Raw genomic sequence first — 19381 nt, forward strand, 5'->3', positions numbered from 1 at the left:
GATACATGTTGTAAAGCGCTCCGATACCCTTGGGTCTGGCTAGCGCTATATAAAACTCTCAAATAATAATAATAAATAAGATTCAGAATCTTCTGCACTAACAAAGTCCTCAGCAAATAGCTAAACTGAATTAGTTTAAACCTAGCATTACTGGAAATTTTCTTAACCTGCAGCGTAGGCTATGTTCCACTCTGTGTCCGGGATCAATTCTGAACAACTAAAAGGCCATTTCTCTCTGGCTGCTGTCATCTTACCTCCCCTATTGCATTTGAAATCTTGTTAAAGGTTTGCCACGTGTCTACCTTCTTGCAATAGGCCTAAAATCATGTCTCTGTATGCATATGCTCTAGATTCTTGAAATTGGTCCTCATTTCTCCTGCCATTTGCCATTTTACCCCACGATAACTAATCAGGGAACATTCTCTGTCCACTAAATGAAAGCCAACTGTCTCAAGGTCAACACTAACAAGACAGAAGTAGTGATCTTTGGCAAGACACCTCACAATGGGACTCCAACTGGTGGCCGGCCGGATTCTGACCCACTCACACTAGAAACCTCAGAATAAACTGACAGCAAACTGGACACGACCGCACAAGTCACACAGTCGCTGCATCCTGCTTCTACACCCTGAAGATGAAGAGCAAGCTCTTCAGATGACTTCCAACAACAGTCGCTGCATCCTGCGTCTACACCCTGAAGATGAAAAGCTCTTCAGCTGACTTCCAACCACAGTCGCTGCATCCTGCTCCTACACCCTGAAGATGAAGAGAAAGCTCTTCAGATGACTTCAAACCACAGTCGCTGCATCCTGCTTCTACACCCTGAAGATGAAGAGCAAGCTCTTCAGATGACTTCCAACCACAGTCGCTGCATCCTGCTCCTACACCCTGAAGATGAAGAGTAAGCTCTCCAGCTGACTTCCAACCAGTCGCTGCATCCTGCTTCTACACCCTGAAGATGAAGAGCAAGCTCTTCAGATGACTTCCAACCACAGTCGCTGCATCCACACCCTGAAGATGAAGAGTAAGCTCTTCAGCTGACTTCCAACCACAGTCGCTGCGTCTACACCCTGAAGATGAAGAGTAACCTCTTCAGATGACTTCCAACCACAGTCGCTGCATCCTGCGTCTACACCCTGAAGATGAAGAGCAAGCTCTTCAGATGACTTCCAACCACAGTCGCTGTATCCTGCTTCTACACCCTGAAGATGAAGAGCAACCTCTTCAGATGACTTCTAACCACAGTCGCTGCATCCTGCTCCTACACCCTGAAGATGAAGAGTAAGCTCTTCAGATGACTTCCAACCACAGTCGCTGTATCCTGCTTCTACACCCTGAAGATGAAGAGCAACCTCTTCAGATGACTTCTAACCACAGTCGCTGCATCCTGCTCCTACACCCTGAAGATGAAGAGTAAGCTCTTCAGCTGACTTCCAACCACAGTCGCTGCATCCTGCTCCTACACCCTGAAGATGAAGAGCAACCTCTTCAGATGACTTCTAACCACAGTCGCTGCATCCTGCGTCTACACCCTGAAGATGAAGAGTAAGCTCTTCAGCTGACTTCCAACCACAGTCGCTGCATCCTGCTCCTACACCCTGAAGATGAAGAGTAAGCTCTCCAGCTGACTTCCAACCAGTCGCTGCATCCTGCTCCTACACCCTGAAGATGAAGAGCAAGCTCTTCAGATGACTTCCAACCAGTCGCTGCATCCTGCTCCTACACCCTGAAGATGAAGAGCAACCTCTTCAGATGACTTCCAACCACAGTCGCTGCATCCTGCTCCTACACCCTGAAGATGGAGTAAGCTCTTCAGATGACTTCCAACCACAGTCGCTGCATCCTGATCCTACACCCTGAAGATGAAGAGTAAGCTCTTCATACGACTTCCAACCACAGTTGCTGCATCCTGCTTCTACACCCTGAAGATGAAGAGCAAGCTCTTCAGATGACTTCCAACCACAGTCGCTGTATCCTGCTTCTACACCCTGAAGATGAAGAGCAACCTCTTCAGATGACTTCCAACCACAGTCGCTGCATCCTGCTCCTACACCCTGAAGATGAAGAGTAAGCTCTTCAGCTGACTTCCAACCACAGTCGCTGCATCCTGCTTCTACACCCTGAAGATGAAGAGTAAGCTCTTCAGCTGACTTCCAACCACAGTCGATGCATCCTGCTCCTACACCCTGAAGATGAAGAGCAAGCTCTTCAGATGACTTCCAACCACAGTCGCTGCATCCTGCTCCTACACCCTGAAGATGAAGAGCAACCGCTTCAGATGACTTCCAACCACAGTCGCTGCATCCTGCTCCTACACCCTGAAGATGAAGAGTAAGCTCTTCAGATGACTTCCAACCACAGTCGCTGCATCCCGCTTCTACACCCTGAAGATGAAGAGCAAGCTCTTCAGCTGACTTCCAACCACAGTCGCTGCATCCTGCGTCTACACCCTGAAGATGAAGAGTAAGCTCTTCAGCTGACTTCCAACCACAGTCGCTGCATCCTGCTCCTACACCCTGAAGATGAAGAGCAACCTCTTCAGATGACTTCCAACCAGTCGCTGCATCCTGCTTCTACACCCTGAAGATGAAGAGTAACCTCTTCAGATGACTTCCAACCACAGTCGATGCATCCTGCTCCTTCACCCTGAAGATGAAGAGCAACCACTTCAGCTGACTTCCAACCACAGTCGCTGCATCCTGCTTCTACACCCTGAAGATGAAGAGTAAGCTCTTCAGCTGACTTCCAACCACAGTCGCTGCATCCTGCTCCTACACCCTGAAGATGAAGAGTAAGCTCTTCAGCTGACTTCCAACCACAGTCACTGCATCCTGCGTCTACACCCTGAAGATGAAGAGTAAGCTCTTCAGCTGACTTCCAACCACAGTCGCTGTATCCTGCGTCTACACCCTGAAGATGAAGAGTAAGCTCTTCAGCTGACTTCCAACCACAGTCGCTGCATCCTGCTCCTACACCCTGAAGATGAAGAGTAAGCTCTTCAGATGACTTCCAACCAGTCGCTGTATCCTGCTTCTACACCCTGAAGATGAAGAGCAAGCTCTTCAGATGATTTCCAACCACAGTCGCTGTATCCTGCTTCTACACCCTGAAGATGAAGAGCAAGCTCTTCAGATGACTTCCAACCAACACTAGAAAAACTGTCACTCATGCCCAAGCCACCAGCAAGTTGGACTGAGGAACACCCTTCATGCCGAGAACGAACCAACTCACTAGAAGACTACAAATCATCCAGAACTTGGCAGCCAGACTCTTACTCAATCACCCACACGTCCCTCCACACTTCATGCACTGGCTCCCGATACACAAACCCACCAATTTCAAACTCCTCACATACACATTCAATGCACTACACAACTTACGCTCCACCTACCTTAACAGTTGCAGACTCCTACTCGCACACATCCCACACATACACAAAACTAGATTGGGAGGACCAGCATTCTCTTACTTCGCTTTTAAAGTGGTGTAGAATTGCCTCACTCCACATATTACAGCCTCCGCCTCTCTTCTTGCACTCAGCAAGAAGCCGAAAACCTGCTTTTCAATTATTCAACCTACTAATGGCAGATCTAGGAACGTACCTCAGCACTACGATACCCTCACGGTGATAGTGTACATAACACAAGCAGGCCTAAAAAAACTGGGGCGAGCTACTTTTAGGGTCCAATGGTACTTTCTGGTGAGACAGCTTGAGCTGGCAAAGTGCACTTTACAAATAAACATAACATAACACAAGCAGGCCTCGAGAAAATTCAGGGCGAGCTACCTTTAGGGTCTACAGGTCCCTTCTGGTGAGAGAGCTTGAGATGGCAATGAGAAGGGGCTCTGTTCATTCAGAAAGCGAATGAGTAATTAAGATGTTCTCAAATCATGTTTGTATCTGGTTACCTTTGCTATGCAGAGGTCAACGGTCAGCTTGTGTCTTATTACAAATTGCTGCTCATTTTATCTTGGCATTTGGTGTTCACTGTTCTTTCTCTGACTGCAAAGTTAGAGGATTTTGAAACCTGAACTATCTGACAGGGAAGGCGGTGTGCAACAGGACTATAGGCTACCACTTTTTTCTAACATCATACTTAAATGGCTTGTAAATGAAGTGTGCAAATATTTAAAGAAATGGCAGCTACGGGAAACAATTTTTTTTTGTAATTTAGAAGATTTATGTACACAAGGATTTCAATAGGATCAAAGCAGCTCATAACACTTTACTTGGTGACGTGCAAACGATAAATATTTGCTGAAACCTGATTTCCAAACACTGTAAGCTACGTAGTATTATCATTAAAAATACATGTCATTGAGAAAGTGTATGCTATTTCAATGGAAAAAGTGCGGTCTGTAAAGGACTGTGCACTTATATTTATTACAAGTAAGACATTTTAAACATGAACTGAGAAATATTCCTGTTCTGCCCTAATTGCCTCTTAGTTCACTAACAAGTGTAAATTAGGGGTCATGTGTACCCTACATGTGGGCTAGATTTTTTTAATAAAAGGAGCAATTTTTAATAAAAAGGATCAAATGTTTGGTCTATTAAATCAAACAAAATCGTTTTTTTGTTCAGCAGAGATGCTGAACTCAGATCTGAAGGTGACCTAATGTGAGATAATAAGAAAAAGGAGTCAGTGAAATAAAATATTTGCCTAGGATCACACAATTTGAGCCCAGTTTATGGGTCAAACCTATTACAGTTAGGTTGAGTAGATATGTCAACTCACTAGAACTGCAGCTCTGGTAACATTTTTAATGATTTTATGAGGCCTGATAAGGATCACCTAACCACAGTGCATGCTGCGGGTGAGATGCCGTATAGTATAGTTACATGTGTGGTAAACCTAATCATCCATTATTCTAAGACAATTTCAGTGCTGCAAGCTTTACCCAGCTGGGTTTGCTGGTCCAGCCTTAAAGACCAAGAGCTGATCCAGTTTGTTAAACAGGTGCATTGGTATAGGGGACATCAAGCCAGGCAGTACAAACAGACAGTGGGGCGGAAACTCCATCTTAGGTAGAGCAAATCTACACATCACAGAGAGAAGTGTTCCAGAATCCATCTTTTACTTTACCGATATTCAATGAATATTGAACTTCCACATGGTGTGAACCTTAATGGCCATATATTTCAAAGACTTTGCCTCTCATCTTATTCAAGCTACCTGAGGAGCATGTAATTGCACACTACATAGACCACAAAATTGGAATAGTTCAGATATATCCCAGTTAGGATGTTACCATGATACCATAACAGGTAGTTTTGGTTTGAGTGGGTGGACTGATCAATTATGCAAGGGTATTGGCAACATGCATCAGAAATGTGTGTAGTGGCATAGACTCGTTCCGAGCAGACATCCCAGATTCCACTCTAAACACAAACAGGGTCAACATGGGTCCATTGTTAGAGAAACTTGTACATCTGCATCAATAGCATCTTCCACGTCTTCACATCTTTTTTTAATGCTGAAAGTGGTACTCCATTAGGCCCTGAAGCACTATCACTTCTGGATGAATTCATGGCTGTTATGATCATATTCTCTTATGTCCAGGGTCGTATTACGGAGAACACAAATAACCCTCTCCTCGGATCTGCTCTAGTCCACGGATGAACCCCCAGAATTGTTTAGCATCATACGTTGCAGCCCGTCATGCCATCTTTGTGCCTCAAAAATGTATTTTATTTCCAGTATTTTTCCATGTATTCTCATCTTAGATTTTTCAATTCTAAATTTAATGTCGGAATTCCCAACGGGGCAAGTCACTTTTTAAAGTTGATTAAGCTCTTTTTTCATTGATCTCAGGTAATCTGAAGACCAAGAATAATTGACAATCTTATTGTGAAAGCACGGTTTAGTTGATATTGTTTTATTTTTCTTTTGGTTACATAAAAATCAACCACTGATGTGAGCAATTTGTCCAGTGTGTAATGAGGATTGTCATGAATGAGAATGCACAGGTTGTTTAATAGTTCTTGGAAATGTAGATGTCTCGTGTAATGGTACTTTATTTCCGAGTGTTGGTTCCACCTCATTTTTCTCTTCTTAATCTGATATCTCCTCTGTTCAGAGGAAATGGTCTTCATGAAACTGTTGAATTTAAGTCTGCTTTTAAACTTAGTAACTTGGGGCCAACGATTACTCATTTTGTGGAACTGAGCGGAAATTAGTTGATTTACTGTAGAAGGAAAAGGGCTACCAGTGTGTAACCTAAGAAATGTAGTACTCTCCTCACAGTATGACTAGGTCTGGTGTGGATGCTACGTGAACAAGCATTGGCATAGCCAATAGGTCTCGCTTTTGGGACCTTTTAAGTATTTAGTTATGCAGCACAATATCCTTGGTGCAACAACATCAACTGTTGCATGGCTAAACACTTATAAGGTCACAAAAGTGAGACCTATTGGCTAGGCCAATGCTGGTTTACATAGTATCAGCTACATCCTACTCCCAAATAGACAGCTAGCGAGAGACAGAGACAGAGATTTAGAGAGATAGAGATTTAGAGAGATAGAGATTAGGAGAGATAGAGATTAGGAGAGATAGAGAGATAAAGAGAGAGATAAAGAGATAGAGAGAGAGATAGAGAGAGCGAGAGCGAGAGATTTATAGAGATAGAGATTTATAGAGATAGAGATTTATAGAGATAGAGATTTATAGAGATAGAGATTTATAGAGATAGAGATTTATAGAGATAGAGATTTATAGAGATAGAGATTTATAGAGATAGAGATTTATAGAGATAGAGATTTATAGAGATAGAGAGACCCCTTATGCCACCGACATTGTGGTGTACTAGTGCGCACAATGTAGCCTGGTTGTGTCGTAATATAAACAAAAGGCATTGTGATGTACCAGTAAACACAATTCACCCAAATTGGGGTATAAAATAAGGGTACTGCGATGCGCTAGTGAGCACAATGAACCTGGATTGTGGTATATTTCGTACAGAGGTGCTTGTGATATACTGGTGAGTTAAATGTACCTTGTCTGTATTGTTATGTAAACAAGGGCCTAATGATACAGCGTGCTAAATGCATCCGTGTGTGGGTTATTATGAACAAAGGACCTGCGAGTATACTTTTTTGCACAGTTTACACAGTTTGAAGTCAAAGTCCTCTCTGTGCATATATCAAATAATCGGTACCAATAGGCATACCTGTGTGCAAGACCTAGTCACACCGGTCTGAAGAGAAGTGGTAACAAAGCAACACCGTGTAGTGCGAGCATATTACCTGAATTGTTCAAACTAGGGAAGAAAGGCACACAGAACAGCATCAGCACAGAGAACAATAGCACTGCATAAGGCAATGAAAACATTGTCACAGTAAGCAGAAAAGCTGGTCAAGTACTTGGTAGTGTCGTAGAATAAAGCACTGCAAGCCTCGGGTAAATCCTCAATAACACAGACAGTGAGAGCTGCGCGGCAGTGAAAGTGATCGCTCACTAATGAGCTATGACGAGGAAAGCCAGATGGCGCAGGACGCTTAATGAGGAAGAGATAGGAAAGGCAGATGGCGGCTGTGCGCGTGCCCGCACGCGTAACCGCAAGCTTTAGGCCACAAGCAAAAGCGTGTGGTCAGATTTCTAAAGCTCACTCACTAAATGTCTTGCAAATGCAGTGCATGCGCTGGCTCAGGCAAGACCTAAAAATGGCCATTTAGGATAACCGGTAAACTGGGGTGGGTTTTACTGCCATGCTTGCAATTTTCCCCAACAAAGTTAAGTTCTTTAAGCGGATCATGTTTCAATCAAAATCGGGTCTACAACTTAATTTAAATCTCCAGCCAAAATAAACTCTACATCGGCATTTGCCGATTGTTAGTTTTGAATGCGATCAAATAAAGCGGCTTGTGTTGATTGTTTTCACAAGGCCTCAAGTGTTATTCAGATAATACACAGAATTACAGAATAGTTTGTAGGTTAGGAACACCTTTATATTTTAGATCAGTGACTAGAACATAGTTCTAATCAATTGGGATTATTGTCCAAGAGCAGTGGCAAACGCTGCCAACGGCAAAGAGAGCCTGCCACTTGTTTTTACTCTAGAAGTAAAATTATTCAGTGTGTGTTCTACCTTTATCCAAGTTTCCTGTATAAACAGATAATATTGCATGAACTCACAACTTTGTTAATAATTAACAAATACCAGCAATTTTCCATGACACAATAGAAAGTAGATAACATTCATTTGCATGAAATTAAATTATTCCTATCTTGTTATTCTTTTATGATCTTCATAGAAAGTAGGCCTGGGAGCCAAGCCCAATCGTTGGAGGCTTGTGCCTTCTCATCTTCTGGTTGAAAAGTCAAATTGCACGTTCTTTCTCCGAATTGTTGGTGTGTGATCGAAATGTTCCTTCTGTCTTTGGGGAAGGCGAGTGGACCCAAAAGGTATTTCTAAGGATTGAGGAGTTTTTCAATGCTCATTTCGGTTTATATCTCAATACTTATAGGTACTTCAGAGTAATGGGGTAGGATATTTACTCTCGGTTCTGTACGCATGTTTGATGTCCCATTGAAGAAATTTGTTTTGCTGGGTCATGATTAAAATTACAGTAATTGGTGAAGAGCCCATTATTCTGATCTGTTCTTCACGATTTTTGTTAGATAAATTTAGACTTGAAATGAATTCAACTGCTTCAAAGTCACTTGATTTGATTCCTGACAATGCAGGTATTGTTGCAAAGGAGGTATAAAAAGAGTGCCGCGATTTAAACTATGTTATCTTTACTGTTATACGAGTGAGTAAATATGACAAAACAGTTTGCAGTGTCTTCGAAGTTGTCTGATTTCCATTTCTCAAGGTCTCTTTGTACAGACGTGATTTTATGGTTTTTATTTTAGGAATTTTGTTCAAATCTTTTTTAACTGACATTGCTGGTGTGTGAGTGATGTCATAATTGTTCAATGTTCTTATTTCACATACAACTACATCAGTGAAATTTTGAATGTTCAACTTGTCTTGTTTTTATAGGCGTTGCCAGAAGATACAGCAAAAAATGTTATTTTCTCCATTAAGAATTCGTATTTGATCAATCATCACTTTCACAGACTTTATTTTAGTTTGCTTGACTGGATTGGTCCCCCATGGACTCTTTAACCTGAGTGACCTATATATGTCTATCAACATTTAGAAACTCACATTAAGTTTCTTATAGGCCATTAGTATGTTGGGCGGATCGCCACCGCCCGACATTTCCTTCCGCCTGCATGCCAATTCCCCCCACCATATTACTATGGCGGGGGGGGGGGGGGGGGGGGGGTCCCCGGCGGACGGAAAGACCGTCGGAAAAGCAGTTAATATGGTGGCGGTGTCTGGTGGACACCGCCATACATATTATGATGCATGCGGGGTGTTGCCTTTCACGGAAAGGCAGGCGGTCTTCGACATTGGGGGCCCATAGCATGCCCCCAGGGATTCTGGGGGTTGGGGGGGTGCACATGGTACCCCCCCATCAAGCATTTCACAGAGCAAACCCAGAGATCAATCATTCTCTTCTCACTCCCTACCTCCCCGGGAAACTACTGCGCTCAACTAACGCATTTCTAGCCACAGTACCTAGAATTAAGAGGTCAAGAGCAGGAGGCAGGACCTTCACCCTCAACGCCGCCAAATTATGGAACTCACTTCCCCTATCCCTTAGATCCAATCCCATCCTTCCGCAAGGAATTAAAAACTTTCTTGTTCAGGAACTAATTCCCCACTTGTCTCCCTTAGCTAGTCCCTCAGTGAACCGGTTTTTCTACTCAGCGCTTGGACGCCTTAGGGCAGCAGTCGCGCTTTATAAATCCCCTTTCATTTCATTTATTTCAATGTACAACGTGGCAGGCACCGTGCGGTGCCTGTCACGTTGTGCATTGAAAGGCACAACTTGCTTTTGCGGCATTGCGGCGGGCGGTGCTAAAAGCACCGCCCACCACAATGTCATGAATGCGGGATGCGCCCACTAGTGTGGCGGGCGCATCCTATTTGTAGATGCGGGACCACCGCATGCATTGCAGGCGGTCCCGTTTCACGGGGGTATGGCGGGCGGATTAAGTCCGCCCGCCATACTAATGACCCCCTTAGTTCTCTAATGACTTGTACTGCTCAACTCTAATGTAATCCTCTCTTGGAAGATGATTTGATCTAATTTCTATATTCTTGTCCCCAGCATAATACTGCGGACTGTGCTTTTGGTTTGAACACTTGTTCTTTTCAGACTGAGATATGGCACAGATATTTGCTCTTAAACTTTTTGCATTTGAGCCAAGTAAGCTTTTACCTCCTTTGTCGCCATGCCAGCGCTCAAGCTAGAACTCCTTGGTATAGAGTTAAAGGCGTAGGCTAAACCGATTTGTCATTTTTATTGTTCCTCAATAGCTTTTTTTTTTAACCTTCTCTTGACATCCCACTCCAATACTGATCTCTACATATATTAACACACAATAATATATTAAAACACAGAAATGTACATCAAGCAGAAACTCTTTCCTTCTCGGAAATTATAAAGATTTTGACAATGGCAACATTGAGATTTGTTAATTACACCTTTATAAAATGTCTTAGACATGCCCAATATCACTTGCCAACCTTCAATGCCTACTGCACTCCGCATGGAAGGTAGGATGCTTACACATCACATCCACATACCATATACTCTTGGACGTACTCTCTGCACTACTGGCAGCTAAATATAAATACAACTTTTATTACTCACCATTCTGTTCAAGAGGCCAAATGTGTAAGACAGCGATTGAAGACCAATCATATAAATGTCCTGTACTCTAAGGCAATCTCTACTACTGGTATGACGTCTAATTCCATTGCATATTTGTCACAAACTAGGCACTCTTGACTAACCTCAGAGAGCAACAGCTTGAGACGACCTATGGGCGTAGGCCAATTCCATAAGCAGTTCATATTCTTAATTCACTTCTGCTATGGAACCTTCAGTATAAAGTATGAATTGTTGATCACGTACCTTGTACTCCTGAGCTGCCTCTGCTATAGGAACCACAGCGTGGAGCCGGTGCTGCCGAGACTCTCGACAAATAACACATATGGCTTCCTTATCTTGTATGCAGAACAGCTTCAGCTTCTCGTCGTGTTCTTCACATATATTTCCCTCCTGAACCTTCATCAAGTTTAGAGGAAGTTTTTTGGCTATTTCCACCACATTGGCTAGCTGTCTGTTAGGGCGAAGGATGTTCACTGGAGAGATCTCTCTGCACTGAGGACATGGGAAGTTTGTTGTCATGCCCTTCCAACAACAAGTAATACAGGAGAGGCAGAAGTTGTGTCCACACTCTACCAGCACTGGGTTCTTGAAATATTCCAGACATATGGAACAGGTTGCTTCTTCTCTCAGACTCTGCAGTTGTCTCACTTCAGCCTCACTTCGTGCTGAAAAGAAAAACAAGGTAAATGAGAGAAAACAAAGCCACAAAAACCATGCTGCTAAAATTGCCAGCTCCGGTCCTTGGGCATCGGCTGAACATCCTGTGATTCAGGGCAAATCGCTTACTCCCCCTTGCTTGCTACAAATGAACGTGTCCCTGTGTGACATAACTGCTGCTCGTGTAAAGCGCTTAAATACCTTTGTGTCGAGGTGGCGATATCTGAAATGACTCTTGAAAAATTACATAAAAACAAGGATTCGTCTTTATTGTTGCTGGTGTGTAAAATTGTAATGCTTCTGGTTCGCTCTACAAGTTCTTCAAAGAGAGAATTGTAGGCAAAGAAACACTCTATGTCAATATTAACACTGGGTGGGAGTAAAGGATAAGGTTTAAAATTTGGGCCATCTTTGGTAAACTATTCATCCATCCAACGTGGTAATAAAGCATATGTAATGTCTCCAACACTTGGTGCCATCAGAGATGGATTACAAAATGCAACACGCTGATGTTTGAATGCATTTGTAATGCTGCAGCTGCACGTTTGCTTTGCCATTCACAGCAACAACAAAAAAGTCCATACCGAGCCACTTTTAAGTATGTTGCTGCTGTAGCATTACAAATGTATTTCAAATATGAGAGTGCGCATCGCGCTGAAAGAAAAACACAGCATTTACGACTCCATGCAGCCACGTTGTACATGACGCCGGCCGCAGTATGTTTCAACCAAATAACTTAATTTCAGCTAGTGGCCATAGAGAAGCACGTTTGCAGAAAATGCCTTTCTTATAAAGGACGCGGCCGCAGTATGTTTTCAGTGTCGGACGCTGAGGGGTCAGTGGCACGCCATAGTTGGCCTACACAATGTTGGCTTAGGATTAAGTAAATGCACCCCATGCTGGCTTCCATCGCCGCTCTGTGACTTTGTAGACTACCTACGACCACCATCAGCGGTCTAGTGACTGGGCGCGCGCCTGTAATACAGGAGCAGCTTGCTTAGCAGGGACAAGCCCTCTCTTTCTATAATTACATAACACATTAATAAAACAATATATACCACATAATACAACTCACTACAAAGAAAAATCTTATGAAAAATCACTTACATTCCAAAAAGCGAGACCTATTGGCTATGCCAATGCTTGTTAACTTTGCCCTATGCCCAGCGGTCTGTAACTTCCCGCCAACCCCCTCTCCCTGTCAGCTATGTATGCATTATCGACTGTGGTGGTATGAAAACATGGGGGGGGGGGGGGGGGGGGGGGTTGGGGGGAAGCATGCAGTGTCATGGTGCACTTATGACCCAAGAGCGCCTCTGTGAGGGATACGCCAACTAAAATGAGAGTGGGTACTGCGCACTCTTAGAAGACAGGTTACATAAATGTATTATGCATTCCACCACATTCATATACGAGTTAAGGAAATGTCTGTGCAGACTGAATTATTTGGTCAGTGTCTTTCCTGTAACTCGCATGCTTATGCCAGATACCTGGGGAGTTGCTAGAAAATACAATCTCTCCTACTTTGAAAGATTCACTAAACAGCTACAAGTAAGCATTTGGAGTGAGAGATTCTAGCAGCTATTTGGGTGATGGCCAGCCAGCAAGCCGTCCATTCATGCAGCTCTTGTGCTTTTTTAGGTCTCGTGACGTAAGCAGCGCATGCGCTGCTCTCGTTACGAGGGCTTCTTGGAACCTACACGATTCCAGAAGCTCGCCTTCTGCTCCGCCTGTGTTTTGAATTGGTGCGCGTCATTTCGCGTCTCCAATTATGCAAAACCGGGTGTTCTGATTGTCCAGGAGGGTTTTTGGTCCCTCCTGGTTACCACCCTGTCTCCTTTTGACCCCGCCCACCGGGATTGCATCTTTTACTGGCGTTGGGAGACAGGGTCTCCTAATTAGCCGCCTCAGCACTTTTTTTTTTATCATTTAGCTTTATCAAAGGCAGCCGCGTGTTTATTTTGGCATCACGCTTTCACTTAAAGTGAAAGCGCGATGCAATTATAAACAAGTGGCTACCTTTGTCAAAGCCGAGAGCTTGTTTAACAATGCTGTACAATAAACACAAGAATACAATGGGAGGACTAATGGGTTTGCAGCAGGAAGACTGGAACTTTCCCGGATTACATGAGCCCCGCCAGAATAAACCCTGATCCATTAGTGCAATCTCGTGCGCTCACCACCTCCCCACACTACGACCTCTCCTCCTCCGCCCCAACGAGGCTACAGGCATCAATCAGTACGGAATTAAGGGCGAGCTAGCTTCTTACAATGGCGTGTGACATTTCGAAATATCTGGGACTACAAACTTCACAATGCACTTCGCCTGACTGAGTACAGACAACCTTAACGATAGCTTTCGTTTAGCCCACCTGTAAAAAAAAAAAAAAAAAAAGACCCAGTATCTATTTTCTTAATGTCAACATTACTTAACATTTTTCAACCGAGAAGGCATTTTATTCTACCGTATAAAGTGCATGCGTACTAGGTATGTGTTTTGCTGCTTCATATAGCGCAGACTTGACAGGGCGCTTTGCGGTGGTGACCATCTATTCTTTGTTTCACTTGGACGGACACATAGCGTGGCTGTGAGGCAGACATTTGAATTGTTATTTACTTATACCATGCAAAGCGCGTACGTAGTTAGTATGTATTTTGCAGCTTTACAGCGCAAACTTAGACCGAGAACATCAAAGTGCTTTACGCATGAGGCAGGGGCTTAACACTTGAGGGCATATTTTTCTGTTTTTGTGGCATTGGGGGGGGGGGGGGGGGGGGGGGGGATTGAGTGATTTGCCCAGAATCACTGGAAGTTGACCCGGCACTGGGATTGACCACTCCCATGCGGGGGAGGAAGAAAGGTATGCTTTTGTGTAGAAGACGTGTTTCTAAAGTGCTTTACACGAGGCGGAGGTTTAACACTTGAGGGTATGTTTTTCTGGCACTGGGGGGGGGGGGTTTAAGTGATTTGCCCAGAATCACAGGAAGTTGACCCGGCACTGGGATTAACCTCTCCTATGCAGGGGAGGAACAACGGTATGCTTTTGTGTAGAAGACGTTGCTATTTTCTTCTACCATGTAAAGCGCGTACGTAGTTAGTAGGTCTTTTTTGCAGCATTATATAGCACAGACTTGGCCGGGAGCATTGCGGCGTTTTGTGTGCAAGGCATAGGTTTTGCACTTGAGAGCATATTTTTCTGTTTTTGTGGCATGGGGGGGGCGGCTGTACAGGCACCGAGTACCATTCCCCCACAATAGACTGCAGAGTTGTAGGAATCATGGGGCAGATTTATGAGTCCCTTGCGCCACTTTTGCGTCACTTTTAACATGGGAAAAGTGACGCAAAAGTGGCGCAAGGGGCTCATAAATCTGCCCCCAGGTACTTACCGGAGTTGGGCAGCAGCCTCCTTCAAGTACATTAATCTCACTTATAGGACTGAAACTTGCCCGAAGTGCGTCATCCGCTCTCACAGACAATAGTAGTGTATTCTAGCACTAGGCTGCAGCTGCTGCCTTATACGTTGACTGAAAGACTAACAGTTTGCTGTATGGCTAAATACTTAAGTCCTAAAGGTGAAACAGATTGTATTGCATTGCAATGCAAATGCTCTACGATTTGTTCTTTGGGATTTATGTCCACCTTTTAGTAGCTGCGAATTTGCAATGTATTTGTAACGCTTAGCTGACTCAATTATTGTGTGCCTTTGAATAGCGTTAATGGCCTCAGTGATTTGTTATATCAACTAAATAGCGATATTTAGCCCCTGTGCACTCCCAGGGTACCTTCATACAAATATTTTACTGTATTCTCAATCTGTACATGTCCTACGGGGTTAAAATGAAAATATGTGCAAGCACAACCATACAGTTGGAGCATCATTTTAGGGTTACTAGTTAAAGGAAAATGTTCCTCTAAGATGCTCATAGACACGTCCTGCTTTGTTTACAAAGGCAACAGGTTGCATAACAAAGGCTTTGTCGGTCGAAATAAACTACAGTGTGGTCTTCTATTGTGACTTGCCCTCTGTTTCGCAGGTTTTCCCTTTAACGTGATATCAAGAGTGTATTGGGTTCTGTGCAGATTCCCAGTGGAATACGTTTGACAGCCCCATCTCCTTCTATAGGTAGGTAGATGATTCAGTGGTCTTTAGCATTGCACTTTATCTGAATTGGCATCCAGTTATTTTACTGGGCAATTGTGTTGTGAGGGTATCTCGAATGGAAGTACTCTTGAAAGCCTCAATGCATGTTTGTTATTTTCCTTTCACCTTGTTGGTGTTGTGTTCTTCAGAGGCCCAAAAGCATCAAAGGAATAGCCCTAATGATGGTAGAGCATCGGGCCGTGGTTGTCACAGAGGTTTGAAAAGTCTGTACTTTTGGTAGTTCACTGTACCTGTCGATGCCCTCCATGCACTGTAGGTGGAAGCCTATTGTGGAATATACCAACAACTCAAAGTGGGCCTTGCTCCCACCCATTACTTACCATTGGTTGCCTGTCTCTCATTTCTTCCTTTTTTTCTTAATTGATAACTTTCCTTGTCCATCTTCTGTTTGGCCCGCTTCTTCTTAGGTTAGTCCCTCTCCTGGAACATAGTTTGCGTCATAATGCCTGTTTTGTTTTTTTTGCCAATGCTATACAGCATTGGCAAAGAAACAATGGCATAGAGAATAGAGAGTCTAGAAGGCAAGACCGGTTGGCTTTGCCGGTGCTTATTGCGAAAGCTCCCTTCTTATAAAAGATGTAATATAGTTTATAACCTTGTTATTGTTTTAGACAATGTGATTACAATTGTTTATTTTATCATTATATTATTTGTATGGCTGAAAGAAACTTAGTTTGTTACTATTTGAACATTGCATACGTGCAAGCTGATAAGTCATAAATAAGTGACACTGCAAGCTGCACTTATTGTGTCTGTGCAGGTTTCGTTTCACTAGTGAGCAGCATCCCAAAGGGTAACTTATCCAGAGGAGCTGGAGAACCGATGCATTAAAAAAAAAAAAAGCATTGAAGATGCAATGGGTCTCGCCTTTGATTGAGTTGAAGCTATTTGCTTTGCTAATGGTATTGTATGGCAAAGCAAGTGGCTTTGGCTTGGTAGAGGGAGAGACCTATTGCATTTTTAATGCTTGTTTTTTTTGCTTGGGGAGAATAAGTAATTTGTCCCCAATCACAGCCGCCAACGCTCGACCCTGGTACCACCACAGGTTCCAAAATCGGCAACTCTGCCAGTTAGGCCACATCCTCTCCCCACATCTCGGTACAGCACTACCCTACTTTCTCCTTGCTGTGGTGTTCAGGAGTTTCTGACTGGAAACCACCCAGGAGTCAAGTCAAAAGAGTAAAATTAACTTGCTGCACAACGCCGCCTGCCCATGCGTGCTCCGCATAGGGGTGGAGTACCGTGAGGCGCTCTAGTGTTACCCGTTGCCACTTGCGTTCCGCACAAGGATCTCCTGCGCCACCCCCACCATGCCATTGATTATTCATGAAGCTTTATGGGATTTGAACTCACAACCACTGGTTTACGAGAACAGTGCTCTAACCCCCCGAGCTATGTGTTTGGCTCCTCTTTAAACATCAGATTTCATCAAACAACTCTCGGTGGAAACAGTGGCGGTAGCTCCCCCAGCTCCCTGATGTGAAGGTGAGCTGACCAGAGGGAGTGTCGCCTTATATCCCCCTCCCCTTCCCCCTTTGTTCTTGGAAGGGGGAAGAGGGCCTCAGGCGTGTTTCGCTGTGCGTCCTTTCCTGGCGGCGCAAACTGGAGCCAACCAGATCCATTCCTTTGTGGGTTCTGGCGGCCATTATGGCGCTGGCCCTCGAGGCCCCCTATGGTGGCGGCCTTTGCTGCACCCATTGACAAAGCCAATAGTCCTGGCTTGTTGTAGCTGTAATGTTACTTGTTGTATTGTATATCTGCAGGGAATGACAAACAGCAGAATAGAAGTCGGGCAGCAGACTATTTTTAAGCCCCGCCCTTAATTAAATTGGCCAAGCCCCTTTAAGAGACCCCCCAGTTTTTTCATCCCACTTGAAGCCCAGCATATAATATTAAAAGACATTATACGACAAGTAGGACGCACGAGAGGGGCTTAAGAGGCAGTGGAAAGGGAAGAGAAACCTGGATTGCTAGAAGTGCTAAATGAGAGAAACAATATTTTGCTAAATAATCAACATCATTTGGGGCTTTCAAAACAGATGAGAGCGGGTGTGTTTTTGTCAGTGTCTGAAAGCATAAATAGCAGGTGAAATAACAGACACCTCACCATCCCCGACTGAATGCCCCTGCACCCCACTATTCATGAGAAAATACATTTGGGGGGGGGGGGGGGGTAATAACACCCCAAGCAGCCTCTGAAAATAAGCGCATCTAGGATGGTGCTTTACAAACAGAATCCATGAATACAGAGGCCTTACCGTATTTGTCTGTGGGGCATTTGCCAGGGGGGGCCTGAGCCCGTCGCTTTGTTCCGACCATTGTGGATCTGCGCGGTCCGGAAAATGAATCTGGTACAATAATCCCGCATCCAGTGCACACAGCTGAAATAAAGGCGAGCCTGGTGAGCATACCAAAGACGATACTGATAAAGCACAAGAGCCCACTCGACAATCTACAATGGGACAAAAAAATGGAAATCTATATGGCACCGCAGAGCATCGCCTTGTGTGACCCTCCCCAAACATCCCTGTATAAACAAAGGAGAGACCAGCACCTGCGCTCGCACCGCTGCCCCCGTGAACCAACCCGCCGCAGATGAACAATAACACAACCGCGCCCACATGATTCACAGGAGCTTATTTACAAGCCACTTGCGCCACTTTCCCATGTGAACATTGACAAGTGGCGCAAGGGGCTTGTAAATAAGCCCTACAGTGTCCAAAATCTCAGCCGCCACATCGACTCGGACAGTCGGAGGCGAGCAGACCCGCCGGCAGGCCCTGCTGCACGAGTGAGCACTAAAGACCCCGACGGTATCACCTGAGGCGCCCCTCTACCATACTCACCAGCACCGTCGGTAATGTCAACTTAATCCACATCGACTTCCAGGCCATTGATTCTTTGAATTGGCGACATCTGTCCCTCAGTGCTTCCGGGTCGCACGACAGCCAATCCGGCATCTGTACATATTCTGATAGGAGGAGGGGGCGGTACCCCTCCTGTGTAAAATGATCTTGAATAGGAGCGTTCAGACAACTTTAGCCAATCCAAAGGCAGTGCATTGAACGCCGAAGTGCTGATTGGCTAACAAGCCTTCGCGTGCCACTGTAGTGTAAGCAGTGCCCGCAGGTGCACGGAGGCTCAGCAGCTGTAAGGCTTTGGAGCGGGCAGCGTTTCCCGGGGTAGACAGGGGCAGGCTTGGGGCCTCTGGGCCAAACGTATTTCAGGGGCCCCTGTTCAGACAAGCTTTTACTTTATGATTAGGGCTCCTGGTTTTATTGTATTTGTTTTTTTAACGTTTCCGTCTGCATTTATCCATATTTATTTTTGGGCCATTTTATTGGTATTTATCCATATTTATTTTGTGTTTCAAAAGCTGTAAAATTGTATAGTTCTACATTTAAATAACTCTTTGACGTGCACTCAAGCATGCACTCAAACATGGATGCCTGTCACAATTTAGCAAACTAAGCAGCCACGAATACCACAGGTACATATTAGCATCATACTGCAAATATGTTAACATATGCCTGTATTTAAGGAAATCTCATCCTGTATTTTGACCCTCCATGTTGTCTGCCTGCTCAGCTGTTGCCTAGAATTCATGAAAGACAGCATGGAGAATTTCTCACCAAAAGCAACATTTTCAGTATCTTTCCGCTTTTAAAAATAAATATAACAGTCTATGAGATTGGAGTTTGAAGTACTTAGTTTACAAGTGAGCAAGCATCAGTAAAAGCACAAATACACGTTTGGGCCCTAGGGACGTACCAAACCATATACCAAAAAAGTGGTATAAGAACCACGACTGGAATAGGGACTAGAC

General features: G+C 44.3%; 1 protein-coding gene across 2 annotated transcripts in view; it reads right to left on the reverse strand.

Annotated features, from left to right (window-relative positions):
- LOC146869173 (E3 ubiquitin-protein ligase TRIM39-like) overlaps positions 1-18536 on the reverse strand; it is a 68028-nt gene extending 49492 nt beyond the window's left edge. The window contains exons 1-3 of one of the 2 annotated variants that reach the window (XM_085641510.1): positions 18402-18536; positions 17814-17936; positions 10979-11400 (exon numbers count right to left, since the gene is read on the reverse strand). In XM_085641510.1, coding sequence (XP_085497636.1) covers positions 10979-11400; positions 17814-17874 — 483 coding nt within the window. In that variant the 5' untranslated portion in view covers positions 17875-17936; positions 18402-18536. Of the gene's footprint in view, positions 1-10978; positions 11401-17813; positions 17937-18109; positions 18244-18401 lie in introns of those variants that run through there. The other variant, XM_085641589.1, reaches the window with a different exon arrangement.
- Between the last annotated feature and the right edge of the window lie 845 nt (positions 18537-19381).

Source organism: Triturus cristatus, chromosome 1_1 (assembly GCF_964204655.1).
Source record: "Triturus cristatus chromosome 1_1, aTriCri1.1, whole genome shotgun sequence".
NCBI classification, from domain to species: domain Eukaryota; kingdom Metazoa; phylum Chordata; class Amphibia; order Caudata; family Salamandridae; genus Triturus; species Triturus cristatus.